The sequence below is a fragment of the Cyprinus carpio genome, chromosome B18, assembly GCF_018340385.1.
Source record: "Cyprinus carpio isolate SPL01 chromosome B18, ASM1834038v1, whole genome shotgun sequence".
In the NCBI taxonomy this organism is placed as follows: domain Eukaryota; kingdom Metazoa; phylum Chordata; class Actinopteri; order Cypriniformes; family Cyprinidae; genus Cyprinus; species Cyprinus carpio.
This window is the reverse complement of record NC_056614.1, coordinates 17,001,320-17,029,195: the sequence shown is the minus strand read 5'-3', so window position 1 is coordinate 17,029,195 and position 27,876 is coordinate 17,001,320. Positions and strand designations below refer to the sequence as shown.

The 27,876-nt window shown below is 35.9% G+C and overlaps 2 protein-coding genes across 2 annotated transcripts; both read right to left on the bottom strand.

The window, feature by feature from the left end:
• Positions 1 to 54: 54 nt before the first annotated feature.
• Positions 55 to 8,131, bottom strand: dennd11 (DENN domain containing 11). The gene is made up of 5 exons (XM_042744073.1): positions 7,728 to 8,131; positions 7,188 to 7,408; positions 5,169 to 5,446; positions 4,762 to 5,026; positions 55 to 773 (listed from the first exon to the last, which is right to left on the bottom strand). Exons 1-5 carry the CDS (start codon positions 7,808 to 7,810, stop codon positions 568 to 570), a joined length of 1,053 nt encoding a protein of 350 aa, XP_042600007.1. The 5' UTR covers positions 7,811 to 8,131; the 3' UTR covers positions 55 to 567.
• Positions 8,132 to 9,643: 1,512 nt separating this feature from the next.
• LOC122140436 (ankyrin repeat, SAM and basic leucine zipper domain-containing protein 1-like) lies at positions 9,644 to 25,626 on the bottom strand. Its single transcript, XM_042744072.1, is given in 14 exon segments — positions 9,644 to 10,499; positions 11,851 to 11,939; positions 11,942 to 11,963; positions 12,700 to 12,805; positions 15,526 to 15,638; positions 15,797 to 15,853; positions 16,264 to 16,336; positions 16,937 to 17,058; positions 17,172 to 17,306; positions 17,650 to 17,761; positions 23,106 to 23,220; positions 24,949 to 25,071; positions 25,157 to 25,256; positions 25,410 to 25,626. Coding segments are annotated over 14 exon segments (1,437 nt in total). The 5' UTR covers positions 25,518 to 25,626; the 3' UTR covers positions 9,644 to 10,337.
• Positions 25,627 to 27,876: the final 2,250 nt, after the last annotated feature.

The window sequence follows — 27,876 nt, the reverse complement described above, 5'->3', positions numbered from 1 at the left end:
CACCTGTACAAATATTGCACAATAATAATAATATGTCTAATATAATCTGGGTCTTATTTGGAGCCCCTAAGGTATGAATCATAAAGGAAAAGCTTTACTTGCCTTGCTGAATATCCTTCAGACACAAAAAATGTTTTCCAAAATAATTGTTTACTCAGTCTCGTCATTAATTGTTCGTACCACAGACATATAAAAAAATAACAGTTTGTTTCTGATCTTTACTGCAAAACAGGACAACAAACTTCTACAGACAACTATTTGACATAACATACATGTTTTATTTTAAATTACATAGAGTTTGTAGGCCTATTTACAGTTCAAAAAATGAAATACATTAAAGTTAAACATTCTCATGTTCCAAAGCTGTAATAAATATGTGTATTATGATGGGGGAAAAACAGTAAGTAAAGATGGTTAAACTACTCAAGACTTGAAAAAGTTGTGATACAACAAGTTGCTGCTCATTTGTGTTTGATCTCATTTGCAACAGAAAAGCACTGTACAATGTCAAAGGTTTGAGATGGGATCTTTACTCTGGAGGGTAACTGAAGTGCAGGAGTGGTGGGGTCATGACTGGGTTTTGCAAGTATGCACATCTACCTCCTCTTGGCAGTCCCTGCAGTGAACAGCACAACACCAGTGGAACTTGCATTCACACTTGGTGGTGCGGCTCACGCGTGATGTGTCATAGCCCCGCCCACAACACATGACCTCACAGCTGTCAGCCCCACGGGACGTACGGTTGCACACTCGCCCACCTGTGCCCGCAGAACCTGGAATAAAGCAAACATCTGAATGAGACATCACAGGATTTAGTGAGATAAAACATGAATGGCTACATCAAAAATGTTCAAGGTACAGATCCTCTCTGTTTTTATGCCCCTGGGCACTGATGAAATACACTAAATGACCTAAAGTAACCTAAAGGACAAAGTATGCCATTTAGCTAGACAGGTTTGGTTGAAATTGCAAAAATGACTTGCAATAATCTCAAAAGCATCAGGAAAAATGTGTTGAAAACTACAAAACAATTAGCAATATTTTGCATTGCATGTCAATCAATTCCAGCAAGTGTTTATGAGTTTACAGTTACATTATAGCTGTATAATTTCCAGCTTTTTGAAATGTTAATTTGTGAAGTAATAACACTTTTTGTACAGACCAAAAGAAAATTAAATTAAATCATAAAGGGAAAAAAATCACACCAGTCAAGTGCAACAATGTTTTTCTCCCAGTCTTTATACACACACTGCAAAAAAAAAAAATAATAATAATAATTTAGTATCTTTGTCCCATTTTCACTCAAAATATGAAAACAAGATTAATTTACTTGAAAAGCAAAATTGTGACCTGTGCTTTAAAAAAACATACTAAGATTATGTACACAATTTTGCTTAACATTTTATATAATTAATACGCGTGTATAAATATTAAATTATAATGGAATTTGATGTATACATTGAAATTGTTTTACCAATACTTATTATTAATGTAATATTATTTTGTATTTTATATTTCATTAAAATGAATTAACTGAATTCAAAAAGCTATTTTTGGTTTATTTTGACATTCAATTTTGCTATCTATCTATTTATAAAATAAATAATTTAAAAATAATCTTATTTGTTCCATTTTTTTTCTGAAAAAAATAAACAAAAATTCAGTGCCGCAAATAGATATGTATAATTCACTTGTAAGAAGTAATAAGGCCAGTAAAAATATGAGAAGGGCAGGTAAAAATAGTTATTGTGCAAAAATAGTTGTACTGCTGAAATCTATGTATGTAGTGAATATTTGAACAAATTCCTGAAGCAAGCAGACCTCGACTGAATAGTCATGTGTAGTGCCTGGCAGATGTCTGATAGTGTCCAGACAGCGCTGTCTTGAAGAGACTGGGTTTGTCGGCACCGTATAAAAGGATGACCGCTTGGTCCTTGGTCAGATGAGGGACTGATGATAGAAGCTATCAAGCATTGCTCTGGGTCTTCATCACGTATTCATTTCAACGGCTCTAATCTCAAAAGCCCCGCCCTCTATGAGGCTGACGCGTCGCTGATTGTTGCTGATACAAAAATTGCTAAAGACCTTGTATAAACCCTCGCTTTCATGCTCACAATCTGCAGCATTTCTTTATAAAGTTCCCTTCAATGCCAATCAACACTCAGCACTATACAAACAACCATGTTTATTTCTTGTGGTTTAACCAATTTTAAGATGGTTTAATGTAAGATTTTAAAGTGAGAACAGTCTTACAGAGAAGGTCAGAACTGCGAAACACTTCAGCCTACCAGTAGCGCCAGCATTGGTATGTCACCGCTGGTCTATTGAACTCAATTGCGAGTACGCAGGCATGTGTCTGGGCATGACACAGCCACTCCTCCCCACTGCAGTTCATCAGCCTGGTATGCTGGGCTCATATCGTTTACATCATGGGCAGCCTTTACCTGAGCGTGCATCTGCTTATTGAATTAAGATGAGGGGGTGCCAAGAGATGAGTTTAACATGTGTGACCATGGTGAGAGCTAGTAATGGATTTCACACTTATGCAGTGGAGGTATAGTCTATGTCTCCTAAAACTGACATCAAACAGACTCCCGGCCAAGAGAGTTTCTCACAAATCACCACACTAGAGAGGTCGGCACTAAAATATGGTGGTCTCGATTGTTTTTAATTATTCCTTTAGAGCTGATGAGTAAAAATAGACCATCATCATTATTAAACATAAGCGTAAAGGAATTGTTAAAGCAAAAATTAAAATTCAGTCATGTCACTTCAAAACTGTATGACTCTCTTCTGAGAAGATCTCAGGCTACATCAGAAATCGCTTACTACCTCATATATACTAGACGAAAAACAGTTTGTGAAAAGAGTAGTATTTCCAAACTTTCATAAAATACCTAGATGACTAATTCCTTCTGGCAAGATTCTGAAGTGCACATCTGATGGACACTTTACTATCCCATGAGGCCATGTGAGAGGATTTGTGAATGGCAGTGAAGCAAAATGCATAAAGCTGGTAGGTTACTTGACAATGAAAACACAAAGTATGCAGTGCGTCTGAATTAAATACATACTATATAGAACATACTTTTTTAATGGTTGCAAACTAATTGCTTGTTCAAAGGAAGTACCCACTCGGAGAGTATGTGATTTCAGATGCAGGCTCAGTGTTTTTTGTCCTTTTAATGAAATCAATATGGTCCAATAAGGTCCAGTGTTGTTTTGGCTTAACGTTCATTGTATGAACAAAAACTTTTTTTGTATGTGTTTTGTAATCCGCAGAAGAAAACAACATGACAAATTTAATTTTTGATTGAATTAGCCATTTTGTCCTTAAAATGAAAGTCAGTGAGTCCCAGTGTTGTTTTGGACCCCACTGACTTCCATTGTACTGTATGGACAAAAACAGTTTGTGTATCTTTAGTGTTCTGTAGAAGAAAAAAGTCAAATAGGTTTTGGAATGACACAACAATTTTTATTTTTTGGATGAACTAGCCCTTTAGCTTGTAAGATCATTCTAAATGTACATGCTCATAAATGAGCAGTTATACTGACATACAATAAATAATAAATACCTAAAGTGGGTTCGACATATGAACTCAGGGCACTTAAAAGAGACATGACCTACCTCTCTAAATATTCCTGCCAGTTTTAGGGAGAAAATATAGAGGTGCCGCCATGGAAGGCAGTGATTTATAGCATTTGCGCATAGGGATTAAATTTCAGCTCCCGTTCTGCCCACAAAACTGTGGTAATGTGTCTAAACACAGCGTCACCTGATAGCAGGGATCATCTGCAGTCTGACAGGCACCCCCTCCCTCACTGCTTCCCACATAGGTACACCTGGTGTTATTCAGTACGTACGCACACACACAGAAAGGTAAAAAGAGATAAACCTCTGCCTTAGGGAGGGAATCTTTACCGGCATTCAGGTTACAGGATTGGGTTATGACTATTGTGTATGTAATAACCAGCTAAATAGCTCACGTCCTCTGATTACAACTGTGTTTGGGGGCAAAGACTAATGCCTGCTGATTTTGAGCAGAGTGTGGGAGTCTTGCAGAGTGGAAACACAAACAGTGGGTTATGAAACATGATGGAGTACTATAGCTTGGATTTATCAACTTAATTCACCTCTTGAGGTAATGCAAATAAAGGGATAGTTCACCTAAAAATGAAAATCCTGTTATCATTTACTCGTACCTGTATGACTTTCTTTCCAATGCAGAACACAAAAAGAAAACAATTCTTTAAAATAGCTTCTTCTATGTTTATCTTTTTTAGGGTGAATTGCCTTTTTATGCTTAAAGGGATAGTTCACCCAAAGATGAACATTCTGTCATTATTTACTCACCCTTATGTCGTTCCAAACCTGTATGAGTTTTTTTTTCTTATGTTGAAAATAAAAGATGATATTTTGAAGAATGCTGGTAATCAAACAGTTGTTGGCCCCCATTTCCATAGCGTTTCTTCTCTACTGTGGAAGTCAGTGGGGACCATCAACTGTTAGGTTCTTCAAAATTCTTCAAAAACATAAAAAAGAGACTCATACAGGTTTGGAATGACATGATGGTGAGTAAATGATAGAATTCTCATTTTTGGGTGAATTATTCCTTTAAGGTTTCACTCAGCACACTTACCAGTGTTGTTTTGGACCACATTTACAGACAAAAAAAAATAACAAAAAAATTCTTCAAAATATCTAGAAAGCCATACATTTTGGGTGAATTACCCTTTTAAGGTTTCCCTCAGCACACTTACCAGACTCATGGTCCCATATACAGTAGTCAGGTGAGTCTTCAAAGTAGACAAGGTCATTTTTGGTAGGCCTCTTAAACATCCTGTAGGCACTAGTGAAGCTGGTTCCATACTGGTTCATCACCACCTGAATGGCACTGTTGTACTTTTTGCGGAGATAGTCACCGGTCTGCCTGAAGTCTGCCATGGCTAACCAGCAGGTACGTACATTGCATGAGCCACTGACACCATGGCACTTACACTCAAGGTTCATGAAGCGCTTCACCGCCTGTGAATCAAAAAAGGAGACAGTGTCTAGAGTAAGCCTCAGACTAGTTTCTCTAAATGTGTGAGCCATGCAAAAGTCATGGATTATAATTTTTAAGATTTCATTTCTCAAGATGTGTCTCAACAGCTGTTTGTGTTGTTACCTTCCTCCCTGCACGGTTGTTGTGCAAGTTCATGAGTGCCCGTGCATCTCTCTCCTTCCTCTCCTTGGCATCAATGAAGACCTGAGTGAACTTAATTGCATGGTCAACATGATCGCTGCACCCACCCCAGTCGAAATCTCCCTTGGCATCACGAGATGAGCCCTTTTTTCCAGGGTCGCAAGAGCAGTTTTCTAGTTCACCCTGACTGCAGGCCCTGGTCAAAGTGTAGACCATACCTGCTGAGGAGATGGCATAGACAAAAGCGGCCTCGCGACTGCCTGAGAAAAAAGTAAGAATAGGGCTTAGTTTAGTTAAGAATTTTTTTACTTTATATATATACATACATACATAAATACTATTAATAATACATTACATAGATTTTACATACATTTATAATATTTTAAAATGCATTTAAATTAGGGCTGGTATGTTAAATAATTTAAAGAATAAATGTACATTTAAAAAACATTTATGTGTGTGTATATATATAATTTAAATATGTATATATGCATATGTATGTATATACATACACACACACACACACACACATATATATATATACATATATATATAGATATATATACATATATATATATATATATACATATATATATAGGCATTTTTTACATGTACTTTATACAAATTTAAGTTAATTTTATTTTGTATATTGCACTAATTATAAAAAATTATAATAATAATTTATATATACATCATACATACATACATTATACATACATCATACATATAAAACATTCTCTTTAGTCATTAAATTCAAGCTGATTCCTAAAATATAACTGACTATATATTTTTCAGATGAAACTAATCTTACAAGGTTTACATCGGAAAGACATTAAGACGTCTTAATTTTGTGAGCCTATGTGTGAAGGTGATTAATGTGGAAAACAGTCTGCTATGACTGTATATAAAGAGATGGAAGAAAAACAACAGTAACAAGCAACAGCCTGAACAGAAGTTCTAAGCTGCAGCTTTTCACATGTGTACCAAAGATGTTTCCGGTAGGCAGCTTTGTCAGACAGGAAGAGAATACCTGCCACGAAATCCATGCAATTGTTTTAAATTAGTGACCTGACATTGACAATAAGTAGATTCTCACAGTGTCACAGAGAAGTTAGGAGTCTTTCTGGGAGGTCTGAATACCTTAAAGCAAGAAGATTAAAGTCAGAGGTTTAACCTAACTTTAATGTGCAGAGCAGCTTAGAGGCCTGGGACACAGAGTTCCTTTGTGGATGTTCCCATTAATATGATTTTACATGAGATGAGAAAATACAGCCAGAGACACTTACAGTCGCAAACCTAAAGTCACAAAACTGCCAATTACACCTAGTTAAAGCATCAAGCTGCTGAGCAGCTCTGAATGAACTCACCAGACACAATAATCCAGCCTTTCTTCTCTAAACTGACATAAATCTTGAACACAATGAAAAGTAAAGGATACACATGTGTGCTAAGTGACACTATTGTGGACTAATCGATTCAGATTACACCTAGACATCTTGAGATGATCACAGAACAGTCTTGAGTTGTTTATGGGTCATTTTCCAGATCTGTATTTTAGTTACGTAAAAACTATGACATTTCCTATGAAGAACATGCTTGTGATTTCTGAATTAAAATCATTTTAATATTTCTTATAGGGATTAAAGTCATAGTCCCAATGTAAAAATTTCCAGGTGATGCAACTGTATGGAAATTTGCCAAAAAAAAAAAAAAATATTTGTAAACAAGTAAATAATAAATGATATACAGATAGATTTTATACTCTTTATAATCAGTACTATATGTTGTAAATATTTTATAAAAATCAAACCTCATCAATACATGCACAGTGCTGCACACAGATGAGCAAAGAAGGGTCGAAAGCACCTAGTTCATCAAGTTATACTTTCTGTAATATGATCTGATATTAGATAAGAATTGCACTGCAGCTTGAGCGCTGAGAACATACTGTATGTGCATACAGCCGTTAGACTTGAAACAATACACTTAAGGCTTACTCACTTCGATGCAATAGCCTTCCAAAAAGATTGTGCTCGCGCGCCATGGTATTGCAATTCCATCGTTGGTTTCTGAACTGGTGCTGACATTCCCCGATCCAGTTTTTAATTCCAGCTCCAATAGCCTGCATCACCTTGGGATGCTGGCGACACAACTGGCGTTGTTTGTTAATTAAGCCCGGGATGTTGTCGCACATCACTTGCGATCCAAGAGTGCCCATGTACCTGCATAAAAGATGAAAGCACAGGGAATGTGCGATGGAATCTCTTCAAGTCATCATGTTTCGACACACAACCGCGTCACGCACATTCAAAAAAATTATAAATGCATGAATAAATAAAATAAAAACATTAAAGTTAAAATATATATTAAAGTACAAAAAGTAAAATAAAAAGCATCTTAAGTTTTAAGTGACGAAAAAAAGCTGTTCAAATAGCTCCAGTCCAATACCTAACGATTTACTTTTTAACCACAATCGTAGTCTAAAACATTTAATTTTTTTTATTTTTTTAGAATTCAAATAAAGCAAAAAACTGTACCCACCACCACGATGCGTCGACCCTTGATGTGAACCAGCAAATTGCCACGGACAGATAAAAACATATTCCACTTGGCAAAAAGTTCATATTACAAAATTTGTATTGATACACATTCGTTCAGGCACTTGTCTTCAGTTTAACAACAGATAAATAAAAAACACAGAGTGCATCGAGTGCTGAGGCGGTTATTTACTCTCCCAGATCAAAAATCTCTGGAGTGACGCGACGCAAGTGAGTTGAGCGTCAAAGCATCGCGGAGCGTGATGTGTAGCGCTGCAGACACAGCCTGATGCTCTTCCTCTCTTCCTCTGCAGATAGCTGATGATCTCCTATCGGGTTTAAATTGCTTACACAAGGGGTGGGCGCAGTCCTGCCTCAGGAATGAAGTGAAGAAATTAGATGTCTGAAAGTATCTGTTCAGGCTAGCTTGACACCAGCCACAGGTTTGGCTTATTTCCAAAGCAGCGAAAGTAGAATGCGGTCCAACGTGAAATGTCTATTCATATCCTTCTAAAGCCCAGCACTTTTTCCTTTTTTTCTATTTGGCACATAAATATTAATAATTTAATAAATTATTGAATTAATTTTTTGTAGTAACATGCAATTAATATATACTAAATATACTATATTATTTTTAAATATATATATATATATATATATATATATATATATATATATATATATATATATATATATATATATATATACATCTGTTTGTTTTTATTATTGTTAATATTATTTTTTAGTATCCGTAAAATGGCTCATAATGGTCTTTTCTTATAAAATAACGCTTAATTGACTGAAAGCACAAATACGTCTCATTCTGTCTTCTCAACAAACATGTTCCGCTCTTGATGATGTGCGTTAAAATCGGATTATCACATTCTTTTGAACTTTTCACGAACTGTTCAATTGTCGCAGAGAATTTCCTCTATCTTTGATCACCAGTTTATGTGAAAGTATTAATATGTCCGCCTTCCGTCTATTGTGGGGTCCTTTCTACCGATGGGAACCAAGATTAGGCTGTTAGGAAAACCGGATTCTTCTCGTGATCTCCGTGGAAAAGGCGTGGTCTCGAGAGCGTGCAGAAGACTTGTCATCGGTAATATGATGGAATTTAAATTGGCCTAATTTCATATTTTTCGAGTCAATAAGGAAAGACTACTCGGAATCCTTTCAGTAGTTTTGAAATATCACTCCCTTAAAAAAAATAGAGAGATTGTATGTGGTTTAGATGACCTCGCTGAAAAAACAAAACCGAACCATCACAGAAAATTCTGGTTTCCATTACAAATAATCAACATTTAACCATTAAAAAATAGCTTTCTGTGTATTTTGGACCATATTCCATTAGGATTTATTGGTTTTAACAAGCCACAAATAGAAGGTGACCAACTACCAGTAGAGACCCACAGGGTCCATTACAGTTTCCATTAAAACCAATACAATACCCATTATGACCAGTAAAACCATTACAAATTTTGTGAGGAATGATGTCTATTGTTATTTTTCAGCAGGGGAGTCCAACTGCTCTGATTTATTTTATTGTAAACATAGGCCAAGTCCTTCAAAATTCTTAATAATAACAGTTTTTAAGTTTTATAGAGGTTTTCTCTAAGGTGAAGTTTGTCTAGCTTATAGGAGCACTCTGCTGATTTCATAAACATTGCAAAACCATAAGAATAGGCTGCATAGAACAGTGTTGGGAAATTGTCCAAAAAGCACAGAGATCTCTACAAGATTTAGTTGCTAGACTTTAAGATTTTAACTTGTAGAAACTGTTCGACATTCCCTTTCACACAAGCAATTCAAACATTGGGAAAAATGTTTGAACTTATATCGAACAACATATACTTGACATTGTTACAGCACCTTGGAGGACGGGTTCATGTCTCATCTTTCTCCAGTGAGAGTCAAATAGCAGAACATGTCAATTAAAGTGGTTCTTTTAAATGCATTTTATTTGGCCTAACTTTTAATGACATAATAAATGCATGCAACTACAAGAAATGAAAGAGATAAAAGAGCTGCCATTGTTTGCTGCTCATAGACAGCTTATGTAACATTTTCAGAACAGGGCTTTCGGGAAACTGCTTGCACATGCCATATTACATTTCATTTTCCCCTCAAGCCTTAAAATGAAGATGTATCAAGCAATTGTTCAATTAAACTGAACATGACTGATCAAGTAACCAGCTTTTATCATGAATTTAGTTGTAAGGGGGTCCTGCACCCAGAAATGACATTTCAGCACCACAGACAGCGATTGGCAATGACTTTTCTTTTTGGGCCACCCAGCAAAATCAAACCAATTTCCAAAACACAAAGTGCTAGCCGTCTAGCTCTGACCGGCAGATGCCACTGTAATAGAAGTTGACAACAGTGTTTACAAACAAAGCAAAGAGAAGGATAACATAGTTTGGGAAAACTTTTATGAAGTGCATTGTCTGAAAAACCAAAAGAACATTTAACAGATTTAGTTGAATAACAGTCTAGAATAGCACTACAAAAAGAGTGATCATAACATATTCTTAACCTAAATCTAGAACATACAATTATTAATAAAATACTGAGGTAACAACTTAAAATATATAAATCACTGCAAAACATAACCTCAAAAATAGTTCAGTTTTTTTGATTGTGACATCACAAATAGAAGCCCTGCTCCAAGCATTCCGAGTCCAAGCACAGCAGCAAACCTCTTGCAGGCCTTTCCTCTCTGGCCATTATTGGAGACTGGTTGAAGAAGCTGAAAGTTGTATTCTGTGTGATCCGTCTAAGGAGAAATTAAGGGTTTAAAGAGAATAAATTATTATTATTATTGGAGCACACCATCGGTGTATATTAGCACCGTATACTGTTTGCTTTTGGGATTTCATAGAGCACTTGGAGTTGTGACATCAAACTTAAAGAAATAGAAATAAACTCATCCAAAAATCTAAATTTGCTGAAAATATACTCATCCTCAGGAATCCTCTTCATCAGAAAAGGTTTGGAGAATTCTGCATTACATCGCTTGCTCTCCAATGGATCCTCTGCAGTGAATGGGTGCCGTCAGAATGAGAATCCAAACAGCTGATAAAAACATCACAATCCACAAGTAATCCACATGACTCCAGTCCATCAATTAAGGTCTTGTGAAATGAAAAGCTACATATTTGTAAGAAACAAAGCCATTATTAAGACATTTTAACTTTAAACTGTCACTTCTGACCATAATCCAAAATAATGCTTTCTCCAGTCCATCGCCTGTTGCCCTCAAAATCCACCAACATATTTTTTTTGCTTGTAAACTGTGCTTGATCTTTGCACATTTCTCTTCTGATTCAGGCGAGATACAATTTTTCCCTGGAGAAAGCGGTATTACTGACTTTAACCAGGCGCAACGGTTTAAGTTCAAACATCTTTATGGATTTGTTTCTTACAAACTTGCAGATTTTTAGCTCACAAGATATTAACTGATGGACTGAAGTCTTGTGGACTCTTATTGCTTGTGGATTATTGTGAAGTTTTTATCAGTGTTTTGACTCTCATTCTGGTGGCACCCATTCACTGCAGAGGATCCATTGGTGAGCAAGTGATGTAATGCTAAATTTCTTCAATAAAGAAACAAACTCATCTACATCACGGTGGCCTGAGGGTAAGTTAATTTGCTTTTATATTCCACAGGAAAAACTCTCCCAAAAGCCAGTATTTCACATGTGTCGCAGCATGAGTATCAGTTATGGTGAAGTGGAATGTTTCTTATGTCAAAAGACAAAACACTAAGCAAGAAAGCATTCTATTAAGATTCTATTTTGATGGGCTGCCACAATCAAATGTTGAATGCTTTGAGAACAACAGGAGTTACAACAAGCTACAAACATGTGTGATTCCACTAATTTCACATTGGAGATTGATGAGAGTTGTAGAAATTCCCTGGAATGTGCTAGCGGTAACGTCCTCAGTTTATTTGTTCACAAATGATTACACTTCATCATCATGAAAGAGACTATAGGAACATCTAAGAGGGATGAAACGGCCGCCCCTGTTGCTCTCACAGTATTCTTACTAGACAAAACTATTATAAATAGAAGCGTCAGAGAAGAAGAAAGATGAGGACATGAAGGAATGTGGACATGACTGACCTTGCTGAGCAGGGTCTTAAGACAGAGAATCTCTTTCTGGAGGTCTCCTGTCTGAGTTACAAGCTCGGTGCAAAGGGCTTGAGCCTCTTTTTGGGATCACATGTAAGAACAACCTGTCAAACAAAGGCACCACAAACAAGCAGGCATGAAACGTGAGATACAATAGCTCTGTCTGCCTACTGCCACTTCAGTTGAAAACACTTAAAATGACGAAGGTTTAAAATAAAATTGAACTCATTTGTTCCCATTTATTCAAGACCATAATCATGGATAATTTCAGGCACTCTCAGAGGCCATGCACACTTAAACTGATAAAGCAATTTTGAAAGTAAGGTTGCATATGTACTGATGGTAAAAACGTTTATTTAAAATGTTATGCTAGAGATCATTCATTCACAAATATAAAATTAGGCAGTCCAGTCTAGTCACAGCTTTTTGTGCATTATTTGCTTTAAATTAAAAATTAACTATTCCTCTATGTTCTTCAAACTTTTCTCACCATGTAACAAACACATGCACAAAAAAAACTCTCTTTTTGTGAATTTTGACAATTGTCTATACATTTCCCTCCTATTTTTACAGTGTTTTGTGTACAACCATTTGGCTAATATACCGTTATTTTAATTATTTTTATTTCAGATCCACTCCTAAACAGCACATAAAAACAAAAATAACTGTTGTTGGTTGCTTTACATGTCTCTAAGTGGGTGGTTGGTCAGAAATAAAGCAATGAAGACCAGACTGCCACAAATCAAGAGCCTGGCTGTACGAGACTAAAGAATCAGACAGGAATACTTCTAACTGGTCATGCTTTAGACAGGACTCAGATACTTAAAGAACACAACAGACCTCAGCAGGGCTACGTGGAAATCTGCTGATGACATCCTGTAAGGTTTCTGTCAAGTAACAGCACTGCTGTTTCAGGCTGATCAGAAAGTTAAGGAAATCTTCACTCCTGAGAAAAAGAAGACATTTCACAAATGACTCTCTTTGTTCATGAACATATGAAGTAGTTAAATAAACTTTCCACTTCCTTTAAGTTTAGACTTTTCAAAGTAGAGTGCTGCAGGGATGAAATATTTTTGTAGGCCAAAACCCGGAAACGAGTTAATACAACAGTAATTTGCTGTTTGCTTTTGTTAAAGCTTTTATACTCATTTTTAAAAATGCAGTTGCTAACAACTAGCTACAAAGATTGTCAGGGACATTAAAAGTCATCACGCCTAACACGTAAACTCCTCTACACACAGCCTGATTTTGTTTATTAATCAAACTTTTGTGAACTATTTTAACTTTTATATATATATAGACTTAATGGAATGGTGTAATGCTGGGCAATTTGTTTATGAAAACGGTATGCATTTTTAAAAAACAAGTACCTAAAGAACATACATAGTGTGGTTAATTGAGGGAAGATCCCCGTTAACTGCATATACTTCTAAATTATGGTTGGAAAACTTTTAGGACTATTCATACTGCACAACTAATTCTTTAACTTGGCAAATAAGCCAACCATAAGCAACCATCAACGGAAGCCAGAGACGTTAAAGAGGTATGCAAAGAGGAAAAAATACTGTAGCAGGCAGCGTAAGCTCACTGTTCACGATCCGCGAAATATAGGAAGAAAATTCTAAATACTGAACTGGGGGTGAGGGGTTTATATAAATATATCTCTGAGGGGAACTGACTGTCTTCAGAAAAATTTGGATGGTGTTTTCTTTTCATCTTACCTCCATATAATACATATTAATGTACTATTTTAAAGCGCAGCACTTCTTTGTTTACAGCCGCAATAAAGGAAATGCCATAAGCACCACCAGCTGTCAGTGAAAGAACCTGCACTCTCATTCAGCCCGTCTGCTGTTTTTGTTTCGTTCAGATGTGTTTTATGTAGCATTATATTTGAAATAATACAATCTAATGTACATAAAAAACTGCTCATGCTATATGTATGTAGCATGTTTGTTTGGATAGTGATTAAGATGCAGTGGTTCTAAAACCTTAAAACGCAACAATACTAAAAAAAAAAAAAAATAAAAAAAAAAAAATTATAAAAAACCAAAACACAAAAATAATATTGGTAAAAAAAAAAAAAAAAAAAAGTTATACAGATATTTTGGTCAAACCGCCCAACACTACCATGATGTAGTTTGTTTATAGCCCATGATTAGCTTTTTACTTCTGCCGATTGTATTTAGGCTTCAAAATTCAGAAAAAGTTGTGAAGATTATCTTGATGAACAAAACATGTATTTAAAAAAAGGGGGGGGGGGGCTAGACTTTACAATAAGGTGTGATTTGTTAACATTAGTTAATGTATTAACTAACACGAATGAACAATGAACAATACATTTATTAAACTATTTATTATTAATCTTTGATAATGTAATTTAATAAAAATACTATTGTTCATTGTTTGTTCATGTTAGTTCACAGTGCATTTACTGATGTTAACAAATACAACTTGTATTGTTCATTCTTAGTTCATGTTAACTATAGTACCGAAAAATGTTTTAAAATCTGTTGTTACAGTAACTATCTATCTATCTATCTATCTATCTATCACCAAATGGTATCAACCAAATCAAACCATTGTTTACTTAAATATTTCCTTCAGTTCTCTTAATCCTAAAGTCACCAACATTGAAAGCTAAAGCAAATGTTTCTTAATTGACCAATGACATGGCACTTAATTTGGTGACAGCATTCTTGGCGTACTTCTGCCATCACTTACAATTTCAAACTCCTGTAATGGCTCACACATACCACGCAATGTTGACAGTGTTATCTTAACAGAGCATTTCCCCAAGCAGCCGTTTTCTTCTCCTAACACTCTGTCAGAGCCTGTGGTAAACACTGTCAGACACTGTGGAGTTACTATCTCCTTCAGGACAGAGAGATGGGCTCTGAGTGTCACTTTGTTAGTTTTTCTATGACTGAATGAGTGATAGGCTCTTGTGGACGACTAAGTGCTGGGTTAATGCCACCGTCCCAACAGGCACCATGAGCAGATCCATCAATTTGCATCAGGTCACATACACTGCCAATTAGCCAATATATTTTAAATAATCCAACCACTCAAAAAATAACAGTTTAACGTTGTTTTTTTGCTCTAACAATAACATTAGTATCAAAGCTACAGAGTTATCGTCCGGAAACAGCTTATGAACTGCTTATGTTTACATACATCTCATTAGACAGGAAATCAACTATGGCAATGAATTTCAGTGTAACTCTATATCCCTTTAATGTGTGTTTATGGAGCAGCTATCAGAAGAGGATTTAACTGCACAATTTACTGTGTGTCCGTCTGCCCTCTCTGTACCTCCCTGACAAGGAATAAAGAAATTACAGATTGATTAGATTCATTAAGCAAAGACTTTAAAGTCAAACATGGCCGCCACGCCGCCTACTCGCCATCATCCGTCAGAATCCAGAGCATGCAGAAACGGCACTAGTTCATTTCTCACCTTACAAATCATTACTAGAGCTTAAACCATTAAGACAGGCTTACATGGAAGCCTTGTCAAGACACTGTTGTCCTGCTATGAGTTCTACAGCACTTTAGCTGCACTACAGACTCTTACCAGCATGGGAAACATGGTTTGGGTTTGATGTGGATACATAATAAACATGCAATAAAGTTTAGATAAGCTTGAGGCTAAATGAGCTTTACCCGCTGTCTATGTTATTAAGAGGCGTCAGGGTGTCCAGATCTACTTTATCAAGGTGCATCTGCTCCATGGTGCTGAGAATCTTCTTTTGATCCTCAGGATTAGTTACGCCAATCTAAGAGAAAAAGAGAGCTGATTTATTGTAAACCAACATTTTATGGGAGATATAATATATGTAGTTTTTTAGATGTATATCTAAAAAGTATCCAATTCATTATATTTTTAGCCATTTTTTAATATTCTCATCTATTAAAAAGGCATGATCTAAACTACTTTTTCCAAATCCCCCTTCTCCATGATCAACAGGTCACTCCAAGTGACATCATTTTCCTGCCAGTAAAAAAAGACACAGTTGACACGAGAGAAGGAATATTCAATAGAGACAATAGTAATTACCTCAGAAAATCAACATGGGTAATCAACATTGCAATTCATTTACAATGAAGGTCAATCATACAGTATTGCACATGAAAAAAATGTTAAAAACAAACTTCATCTACAGGAAATGTGTCGGTAACATTAAGTTAATTAATCTGAAAAACTACTCCCAATGGACAAAAGGACAATTTAAACAATTTCAGAGATCAGCTAATAAACATTTTAATAAATAATTAATGTAAACATATTAACAGAAATATAAGATTAACACTTCTGGAACACTGGCCCCATAGATTTCTATTGTATGTGCATTACAATAAACATTTATTTAGTGTAACTGTAAAATAAATCGACTGGCTTACCACCATGATGTCTGAGAGATGATCCAGATTCAGACCATGCAGCAGAAGTTCAATATCACTCAGCTTGGAGGAACTGTAAGATCAAACAAAAGAATGAACCCACATTAACAATACTGACATCTGAGCCCAGCTGCTTTTATGTTGATTTGTAAAACGATTAAATATAGTTTACAGGGAGGACCAGCATGTGACTTATGCTCTTCTGCTACCCCTCTATATATACACGTGCATAATGTGTATATTCAATTACATATATCGCTCAAAAGTTTGGGATTTTTTTTTAAAGAAGTCTCTTATACTGATCAAGGCTGCACTTATTTGAATAAAAATACAGTAAAGTTGTGAAATATTGCAATTTAAAACTGTTTTCTTATTCAATATATTTAAAAATGTAAATTATTCCTCTGATGGCAAAGCTGAATTTTTGCCAGCAATTTAGTCTCATATGATACTTCAGAAATCATTCTTAAATGCTGATCTTGTGCTCAAGAAGCATTTCTTCTTATCGCTGTCGAAAACATTGATTTTCTGATGAATAGAAAGGTCAAAAGAGCAGCACTTATTTGAAATATATATCTTCTGTAACACTAAAATGTCTTTCAAAAAAGCATTGTTTAATTTTCAACCACCACTAGAGGGTGTTACAAGCCAAGTCACAGACACAGAGGTTCACCTCTCTTTGCAGGCAGACGAAGGATCAGGGTTTTGATTGAGAAATTTATACAGCGCTTCAGCTTTGGAGGGTGCATTGCCATTTACAGTAGAGAGATCTTTAGAATCAAGGATCCTGGAGATCTGAAAAGAGCAATGATTTGAATATTTCTCATTCTCAAGACCAAAACCGACATTTTTTTTTTAACTGTAGTCTAAAGAAAAGATTTCTATGATTTCTGACATTGGAAATCTACCTCAGGGTAATTGAACACTTTGGCCATGTCAGCTGCAGTCTTCCCCGTTTTGGTTTTGATGAACTTATCAGCTCCTAGTTGAAGCAGTTTCAACACAGCCGCTTCACGTCCATACTGCACTGCCATTATGAGGGCCTGCTCCATCAGAACAATAATAGTGTAATAATAGATTCTTATATGCTATAATAATAGATAGTCGGCACCGACAGCCTTGTGGGTAGCGCACTGACATACACTCCCGACTCAAGGACCTTTCCCAATCCTACCCCCTTCTCTCTCCCACTTCACTTCCTGACAGTTTTGATCTGCCCAATTGTAATAAAGGCAAAAATGCCAAAAATAAATCTTAAAAAAAACAATAATAATAATAATATTAGTTAATAGACACAAATGGAGAATGAATGTAAAAAAAGGCAGGTTAAAAACAACTAATATAGAGAAAGTTAATTATTTCTACAACCTTTATTGATGCTCTTACCGTAAGTCCATTATCATTCTGAAAGTTCAGCTCCGCTCCGTGTGAAACCAGCAAATTAATCACCTGACAATAGCCGTCTCTGGCTGCCAGCATCAAACACGTCATACTGCTCCTGAGCAAGGGCACAAAAAAAAAGATAGAACTGCCAGATGTTACTGTGATCATGCTGATGGCAATAAATCACATACAAGGGGTTATGTTTTCTGATACATTTATATTTAATATGAGCCATTTATTGCAGTAAACTGAGATGTAATTGATAGAAGCAAACTAAGCTAAAGTGTAATAGCGAAAATTAAAGCCTAGTGACTTGCATTATTGGTGTTTTTTTGCTATAATCACCATCTTAAAACCCTTGAGAGTTTCAGACAGCACAGAAATTCAAGCTTGTCACTTTTTCTACACCTGTGTACCAAAATGTATCTGTAAACAACATGACCTCTCAGATTTTTAAACCAAATGGATTTTGAATGCAACTTCCAAAATGGTTAATTTGCACAAATGATTCTATTCTATTGTTGTTCCATTTTTATTTTATTTTTATTTTAATTCCCCACCCATTATGTTTATATACTTTTTATTTAATTTTTTGTAGATATTTTAGCACATCAATTTAAACTAAAAGAAAATCAACATTTGTTGAGTTAACATGTATTTTATGGTTTTAGTTAAGAATAATAATCTTGAAAATTTGGTTGTGGGGGGGGGGAGTGGGGGCGTACTTCATTCAATGAGAAAGTGCATCACTAGCTGTCAAGTTTAATCATGTATCTTGGTTTATTACAGAAATAACTACAGTATATATTGTATTCAATAGCAATTTTAAATAATTTTGTATGATAAACAAAAACTGTAAACCTCTAAGCTAACACATCTTACAGTTACATTTACTCATAAAGAAGCGCTACTAAAACATAACTATAGTTATGTCTGATATCTTGCTTAGGGCACCAACACTGAAGTTCCTTCATAAACACAGGTTCGTGATGCCCCTGTTTGTAAATCACCCTTAAATGAAACTCCACTCAGAATAATCAAAACACCAGAAAGTGTACTACTGCGCCAAAGTAAACAAAGACAAAAACATTTCACACCTTACTTAGGACAATCTATTACCTGTTTAAAAAAAAAAAAAACACAAAAGAGGAACTTTCTAGTCATCTGCATTCAGAGCTTGTGTTACTGTCGTAAATATACAGTTTTATCTACACATCACAGTGTCAAACATCACACCTTAAATCTATGGGAAAATCCTGAGGCTATCAATCAACCTGGGTGGCATTTCCCAGAGAATGTGACGTTGGTGAACTTAACTCCACAACACCATGCACAGGTGAGCAAGGGCACCATCATTCTTCATCTTGACATTATCTCACTATCTACGCATTTCCCCTTCAGTGACTGTGTTTGTGACAAATGTGTGCAGTCTTAAACGCATTTTCCCAGGCTGTCCTACCAAAACCAAAGGAGGAATAAGAAAGCTTACTGATCAATAAAACAAGATCATAATTGCTGTAAACAGGATTTATCCTTGTAACTTTCAAGTATTTACATCAATGGGAGTTGTAAGAAGCTGCTATAAGTGCTTCTCATATAAATGCAACAATAACTAAACTGACGCTTAAAATCCGAATAATTTGGAACAACATATGCTCAGAAGCCCCACTGGGCACATCATCAAATAAACTACATGAAAGAACAGAAGAGACAGTTGCAGAAGACTTGCATGCCCAGTAAAACATGCTTTCTGTAAGGTCACTGGGCCCAGTGACGTCTGGATTTGACTTCTCACTACTACAATTAAAGCCTGAAATATTTTTATGTCAAAATGTCTGCAATGTGGCTTCCTTCTGTATCACTTTTGGACCCCAATGACTTCTATTCTGACTTCTCGAACCCCTTAAATGTATATTGAAAGTACTTTTATAAGAAAGTTAAATATTTCAATAATTTAACAACACATTTGCATGTTCCCGCTTCCCTGATGTTGGTTAATAGTCACATGACATGCAAGCAAACAGATAAAATACTGTATATTCTTATTGTTTGTATTTTATATATAGTCATATGCTGGTCCTCTTGTTGTTTATATTTTATTTGTATATAGGGCTGAACTTGGAAAAAAGATATTGTTATTATTTTATTACAAATATTATCACCATCATTATTTATTATTTATTTTTTTATCACTACTGTTGTGTTGGAACCCAATGACATTTATTGTATGGACAAAAACAGTTGAAGCATTCTTCAAATATCTTTTTTTTTGTGAGTTCTGCAGAATAAATACAGGTAAAAATATTGTAAAATATATCAAATGTAAATTATTTAAAGTACCTCCAAAGAAAGCGAAATATTCCAATAATTTAATGACACATTTGCATATTCCCAGTTCTCTGTTGGTTAATAGTTACACAACATGCAAGTAAACAGATAAAATAAATACAGGACATTCTTATCGTTTACATTTACATTTAGTCATTTAGCAGACACTTTTATCTAAAGCGACTTACAAATGAGGACAATGGAAGCAATCAAAATCAACAAAAGAGCAATGATACACAATTTATATTTTAAAAGTATTTATTTATTGGGCTGCACAACTTGGCAAAAGTTATATTGCTGTTATTTTATTTATTACAACTATTATCATAATTTATTATTAGTTTGACCTCTAAATCTCAAAAAAAAAAAAAAATCAATACAGAACTATTACTGTTGATTAAAATAAAAATGAATTAATGATGCAATACTAAGTTACAATACTAATTTTTCACTTTCAAACATTCAACCCCTCAACAGCTTTAATTTTGGCAGAATACTAGTGAAATGCTGTAAAATACATGAATGCATGTAAATGAACACATGGCTGCGCTTCACTGTGCAACAGACTATGTAATTATTTAAATAGCAACCTTTGATTTGATAAATGCACTCTGAAATATTGAGATTTCAGTTTTATTTTGATTAATTGTGCAGTCCCATTCATTTCTTATAATTATACAACTGATTAAATTATATAATCATAATGAGGCATTTCAACATTTATCATAGGCCTGTGATTTCACATGTGAAAGAGAATGGAAACCAAATGTAAAATTTTCGTCTCAGCAATTTTCAAATAATGAATCTCAACTAATCTGAAACAGATTATCTTCCCAAATGATGTCTGGCTTAGTCTAAGCATACTGTATTTGTTAACAAAAAGATTTAGGGAAATGCAGCTGCTGCAGTTTGTAGGTTATGTGTGGAGCACTGAGAGGGCAGAGGAAGAGGATGGAAGGTTTGACAGGCCCATCACTTGCCAGCATCTCCCTGTTCCTTGTTACCGATCTTTAAATATTTTGTCTGGATAGGACACAATCACTTTCTCACCAGCCAAGTGAACAACATGCTTGTTGACACTCCAGATCATGTGAGCAGTTTGGGTGGCAGATGATAAGCAGCTGGAGGCTGCCCTGAAAAATGCTTCAGTCAATACACTATTGAGTACACATTACCTCCCAAACAGAGCTGTTAGGAAGACTTGTTTGAAACACTGTCTGGCCAGTGTTAATGTTTTGTAGCTGCTGGGAGAATTTTTTCAAATACTCTTAATCAACAGGGCTAGACAGTGCTTGTGACTGTCCAGTGTTAGACCTGGATGCATGCAGATGAGATGAAGGATGAAGGTCTACAGTAAGGTCTTTTAAAATGGATAATTCATTTTATACACTAGGTACGTTTGCTGCGGTCCAAGTCTGATTGTTCCCAGTGCCCCCGTAGCATTGGTCAGGTTTCACATTTACTCGATTCTATTAAACTCTGGTGATTTTGCGTTCTTAACTTATATCACAAACTTGAACAACACATGATAGAAAACAGAATGCGGGTGAATGTGTTGTTTTTCACTAAGCACAGCAAAGTGAACAACATCTGCGTTTACTATATGTGTGTCGCATGAAGGCTTGCAAACTGACTTCTGAGGAGAAAACTGATTGTGAACCATTCCTTTGCTGCTCTTATTGTACTTTGCACGATTACACTGCTTGCATTTCTCGCTCTCGCCCCTACGCAAAGTAAATCATCAAACTGTCATCCCTTACAAGTGTTTTGTTGAACTAATGATACCATTATTGGATGAAACACGTGTGTAAGTTACTTTATTTGCTGAACAAGTGCACACCCAAACCTATGCCCAAACTAAACTGTACACTAAAGGCCACTCATAGTCCACAGCAAGATTCAGCCCCATGACTTCTCCAGTCTTTCATGATTTACAGGATATGGAAAAAATAAGAAAAAAGGATTTTAAAAAATTATTTTCACTCAGTTTCTAAAATAATTTTATCAGGTAGAGTTAGAAAAATATCTATCTACCCATCTATAAACATATATAACACACACTCATATATATATATATATATATATATATATATATATATATATAAATTAATGAAGATTTTAAGATTTTATTAATTTACATGACCTTTCTAGCTCAAGAAATTACACTTTTAAATAAGGCTACACCATATATACAGATCTTTTTGAAAAACAACAACAAAAACAGATGTCAGGGGTTGATTTTAAAAAAAGTAACTTGATTTTTAGTTGTTTAATTTATCTAGAGGCCCTTTTGGAAGTTTGCGGAGGTCCTGGCCTCTTGTTGAGAACCACTTGTATTTATTTCAAGCACACTAACAGGAGATGCATAATCAATAATACAGTTAGGCCAATATAAAGCTATTTTACATGGAGCAGATCCTATTATAGGCCCAGACGAATGCTTTTTTGCTTTTCGGTAACCCCTGTTACTGGACATATTTACTCAGGGAATAAGTAAGTTACAATGCCATCAGTAACTGAAAACTTTTGTATGACTGCCCTGCTACATGAAAAAATAAAAGCCCAAACTGACTGCCATATCAGGAAAAAAACACTGTGTGCAGTGCACCTTTAATTCCAGTAGATCAGTGCATGATACTGACAAGCACTGAGGCAAATGACCTGAGAAATCTCTGTAGTCAACAACAATACATTTTAGAAATGCCAAAGAACAATCGATCTACCTAAGTCAAGTCTGACATCACACTGACATAACCCATTTCAGATGCCAAAAGCAAACAACAAATGGTGCTAATATACACTCCCCTTTATCCCAATACCGAAATCTGAGATGGCCAGACAGTGATTCATCTTTTATTAATCATTAAAATATTGGTGTCCAGGACAACGTGAACCCTGAGAGTGTAGTGTACACTGTGAGTTTTTAAAAGTTTAGATAAGCTTAGATCTGTGTTATGAATAAACATTGCTCACAAACGGCTGTTGAGATAGTAATTTCAAATGAAAGAAGCAGAGCCTTGGACGCGGAAACTGTATTCCTTACGTCACGACTTAAACAGATACAGCCAGATTCTGTCAGAGAGAGAAAAAAAAAAAAAAAAAAAAAAAAAGACTACGATTTAATTTCTTACCTGTTGCAGACATTCGGGTCAGCGTTGCGACTGAGCAGCAGAGCCACACACCTGGAGATCATCTCTTCTGTGGCAGACGCTGCTGTGCAAGCAGCCATCAGAACTGTATAGTGATCTATGTAAGGAAATTAGGGAAAAACACAGACATACCACTTCAAAATCAAATTATAATTCTCAAAAAAGTTCTGCAGTGGTACTGCTCAAACCACAGGATACACACGTTTGTACATACTTCACATGAGTCTCATATGGCCTAATGCATTTGGACACTGCTAGTGCTTTAGGCATGTATCCGACCAGGAGCAGTCTCAGTGTTGTGTTGATGCAAAAAGGAGACACATCTATGTTAGGGGTTTGTGTGTTGTGATGATAGCTGCGTTTAGACTGCAGGAGCAGGTCTGCTTGGGAGTAGGATGCAGACACAGTTTAGTTGCGTCTGCGGTGGAGCAGGAAAATAAATAAAGCTCCAGTGTTGGGCCAACGCAATGACGCCAGCACCACGCTCTGCATACCGCCATTATCAATCAATTCTACATTCTTCCCCTTCTGTGCGGAACACAGACCAGGAAGTGGCAGCTGCATTCACATTTAATTATTTCCTGTCTAAGCCCGCAGCTTCAGTTGCTCGTGACCCCCTCTGGAACTCTTCTTAGTGGACACAGTGGAAGTGTCTGCATCACTTCAAGTTGCTCATGTGCCGACATTTGACCATGACCAACAGATGCATTCAATTTTGAAAAAAAAATTAAGATGGTCAATGTGTAAACCAAAAACACACCAGCAGATTAATTGCATGTTACAATGGCTAGGCATGTGCGTCACAAACATTAAGTAATGACAGATGAAGGACACCAAGGCAAACTCTAATTGGTTTCGATCCTCTCTAGCACGTGGGTTGAAATCAAAAGAATGTAAACTACTTCAATGTTGACCGTATTAATGAAAACCAAACTATTCCCCCTGAAGGATTAAGTCTAGCCATGCTTTTTTGATTTGATATCATTGGGTTCCTTCCCTGTGGCTGATGCAAAACCCCATCCTCTCCAATCAAAACCCACAAGAGTCACAGGAAGGCCATGTACTGCAACATCAGATTGACAGCACCTGCTCTTACCTAGTCAAACTCAACTCTTAAGGGTGCACTGACTATTTTCTCTTTTATTCTGTAAGCAAAAGTGCCTCAAAAACCCACACTTGGGGTCTTGGCCATTTACATGTGATAGGAAGTAGATGTGCAAGACTGTCCCAGGTCAGTGCTCAGTCCCCTTACCACATGCTAAATCCACACAATCACTAATATTGCTTCATAGCGGTTTGAGTATTTGAGGCTAAGATCACAAGACTGAGAAATGCTTTTTATTTAATTATACATTGCATATAATTTAGTGGTACAAATAAACAGAAAATGTGTTGCACAGTTTATTGGTGCTGAGATTAGTATGTGTTTTTTGTAAAACATCTGCAATTGCTTTTTATAATTTCTCAACTAAATTAAGGCTTTACAACTGAATTGTTTTGTCTGTTACATAATCTTGAACAGACATTTGAGAGTTTAAAATACAAAGCATTGAAATGTGTAAATAAAGTGCTGCAAAAACTTTACAACACTTAAAAACATTGGAAAATGACATCACGCAAATGTGGGTATTAGGACAAGCCCCTTATCTCATGTGAGTGCTGTTTTAAGCAAGATATAATTACTAAATACTCTTTTAAAGCCAAAAGTAAAGGAGACAATACATGCAGAAATATCTTAATACCCCATTTCATCGTTCGATATGAAGCTCTGATACACAAATCATTGGAATTATGAGTGTCTTTTCACACTTTTGTCTCCATTTACCTCTGCTGAAGTTTGCACTTGCACCATGATCCAGCAGCAGTTCAGCGAGCTCATAGTGGGCCACATGGACAGCGCACATGAGAGGAGTCCAGCCAAAGCCGAGCCGTGTCTCCACGTCCAGACCTGATAGATAACGATGAGAGATTTTTTTAAATATAAATTTATGACTTGTGTCGCCCAAATAAAAGCTATGAACACAAGCACTTACCACTGTCTAAGAGTTCGCGCGCCTGGTCGACATTCCCTGCAGTAATGGCCCTTTTCAAGGTGGATACTTTATCATCTCCATTCAGATGTGCTTCAGAAAACTGCCAGCAAGATGAAAACAGGTTGCTTTTTTAATCTTACAAATAATTTGTGTACATAACTATATTACACTAAACGGCCTTATGCTAGCTAAATTATAACACATGGGGCAAGAGGAGTGTTGAACGTGGGAAATAACCTTTTTTTTTTTTTACCTCAGCGCACGGTTTTTTGTTATTATCAGAATACCCAATGTCCCACTCGTCGTTACTCCCATCGCTTTCATCGCCAGCAGGAAAGGCATAGCCAATCTCGTTTAACATGACTATGGTGGATTATTAGGATTATTCCTGTTCACCTGATTATTTCAATAGCAACTTCTCAACTTCTCATTGATGTCCGACGTAATGACGTATGCGGAAGTCACGCCCACGTGTGTATGTTAATGAAACGACCAATGGAGAAGCGCTACTCGCTTTCTTAAATCTTCCACAATGTCTATTGTTTTGGTTTGTTTTGACCATGAATTTAATCGGTTGCTGCTTCTCATATATAAAGATAGTAATTTCGAGAAAATCAAGTTCTAGCTAAATGCAGTTTTAGTTAAATATTTACTGCATATTCTCCTCTAATCTAATTGGTTGATAAAAATAAAATTAAAACAATATAAGCATGGCCGTAGACAGCTATGAGGTCGCTATGAGGGAAATTTTTCATGTTGTTCTCATGTGTTCTCTGAATGTTTAAAACTCCTCATATGAGTGTCTGCATGTATAATTAAATTTAGACAGTTTGCACGAATGTAAAGGAGGCCTGAGCTAGTTGATTACCTGTGCAGTGAGTGAGGGCGCGCGCGCTGACTCCGTGGCGTGTTGCCAGATCTGAGCGTTTCTGGACTTGCCTTTTCCACTTATTTTGATAATTTAAAAAGTGAATAAAGTGAGAAATTGCAGTTAAAATTTCATAAAGTCATGCAAAAACATCCATAAGAACATTATCAATATCAATATATCAATGCTATTAATGAAAACTATAACAGTAATATGTTGTTGCATGAATAATAAACAACTGATAAAATTATCCACCCCTAACCTAAAGTATTAACAAATTTTGATGCATTAAATATGGTATAATTTAAAGGGGTCATATGATGCTGCTAAAAAGAACATTATTTTGTGTATTTGGTGTAATGAAATGTGTTTATGCGGTTTAAGGTTAAAAAACACATTATTTTCCACATACTGTACATTATTGTTTCTCCTCTATGCCCGCCTTCTGAAACATGTCGATTTTCACAAGGCTCATCTTTCTGAAAAGTGGGGTGTGCTGTAATTGGCCAGCTATCCAGCGAGTGATTGGCCGAATGCCTCAAACCTGTGACGGAAATGTTACACCTCTTAACATATTGTGAAGCATTGTCCGGCCGGAGCGGTGAGACAAAAACCTTGGTCTTGCAGCAACCACATGTGACGACCCCGAGCTGGCTTCGTCCATGGTGAAAGCCAATTCGGCGATCTACAGTGCAAAGTTGATGTATTTCCTCAGCGATCAGCACGGATCAGCTCCAGACATGATGAAGCGGATATCGTCCTCTTTTGGAAGGCCAAACAAAGTAGTTTCGCTTTCACAGTGAAACACACAGTGTCTATACAACATGACGGCGACAGCAACAACAACACAACGAGAATAAAAGGTACGCCTTCTTTCTTTGCGTGAACATCTGTGCGGCGTTATGCAAATCTTCCCACATACTGACGTAGAAATGTGGGGGTGTGTTAGAACGAGCCGTTTCAGGGGGGCGTGGATGAGTCTCAACTTTTATAAAGAATATCTCTTTGGATTTGAGACTTTAGTCTTTGCAACTTCACAGATCTTCTTTATTCACCAAGAGCTTGTAACACTCCAAAGAGAAAGGAAAATTTGAAATCGCATCATATGACCCTCCTCTTGTGAATTAATGTATGCTGTAGCTTACCTAAAACTTTTTCAGTGGAAACAAAATTGCCAGATGAGTTGGAACACTGAATAGACTTCATGTGATCATATTTCTCATTGCAGCATAGCTTATCAAAACAATTATATAATTTACATGGCTCCACAAAGGCAGCACTGGGAGTAGCAGGCCTTTAAATGTCACTCTGCTGTAATTCTTCTATAGGCTTTTTATGGAATCTTGAATAATAAAGTTTGGGACAATGTAAGTAAAGTTAAAATAATAATAATAATAATAATAATAATAATAATAATAATAATAATAAAAAACATTGAATTAAAATATATTCATAGCCTATATTTTTCATATATGCCTTTTGCTTTAATGGTAGCAGTACCCAAGCTGCATAAACTTAAGTTTGCCCAAGTTTCCACAAACTCAAATTTGCTCAAGTTTCCACGAGATTGTCTAAAAATGATCATGTTATCCATAATAATTTAAGAATTAAAAAGAGCATCTTGTGCTTCAGCAGAAGCAAGAACATCTGACCTTTATACAATGGAATTAAAATCAGTATCACAAAGATGCTAATTTGATTAGTGCAGCATCTAAAATAGGCAATTTCTTCTTCATTAGACATCAAGCTCTTCTCTTTTATGTTCTATTATTTTGTTTTACAATATTAAGACTTTAAATCTCTTTTTTTTATTCATTTAGCCTATTTTAACTATGAAGTTTTAACTTCTCTT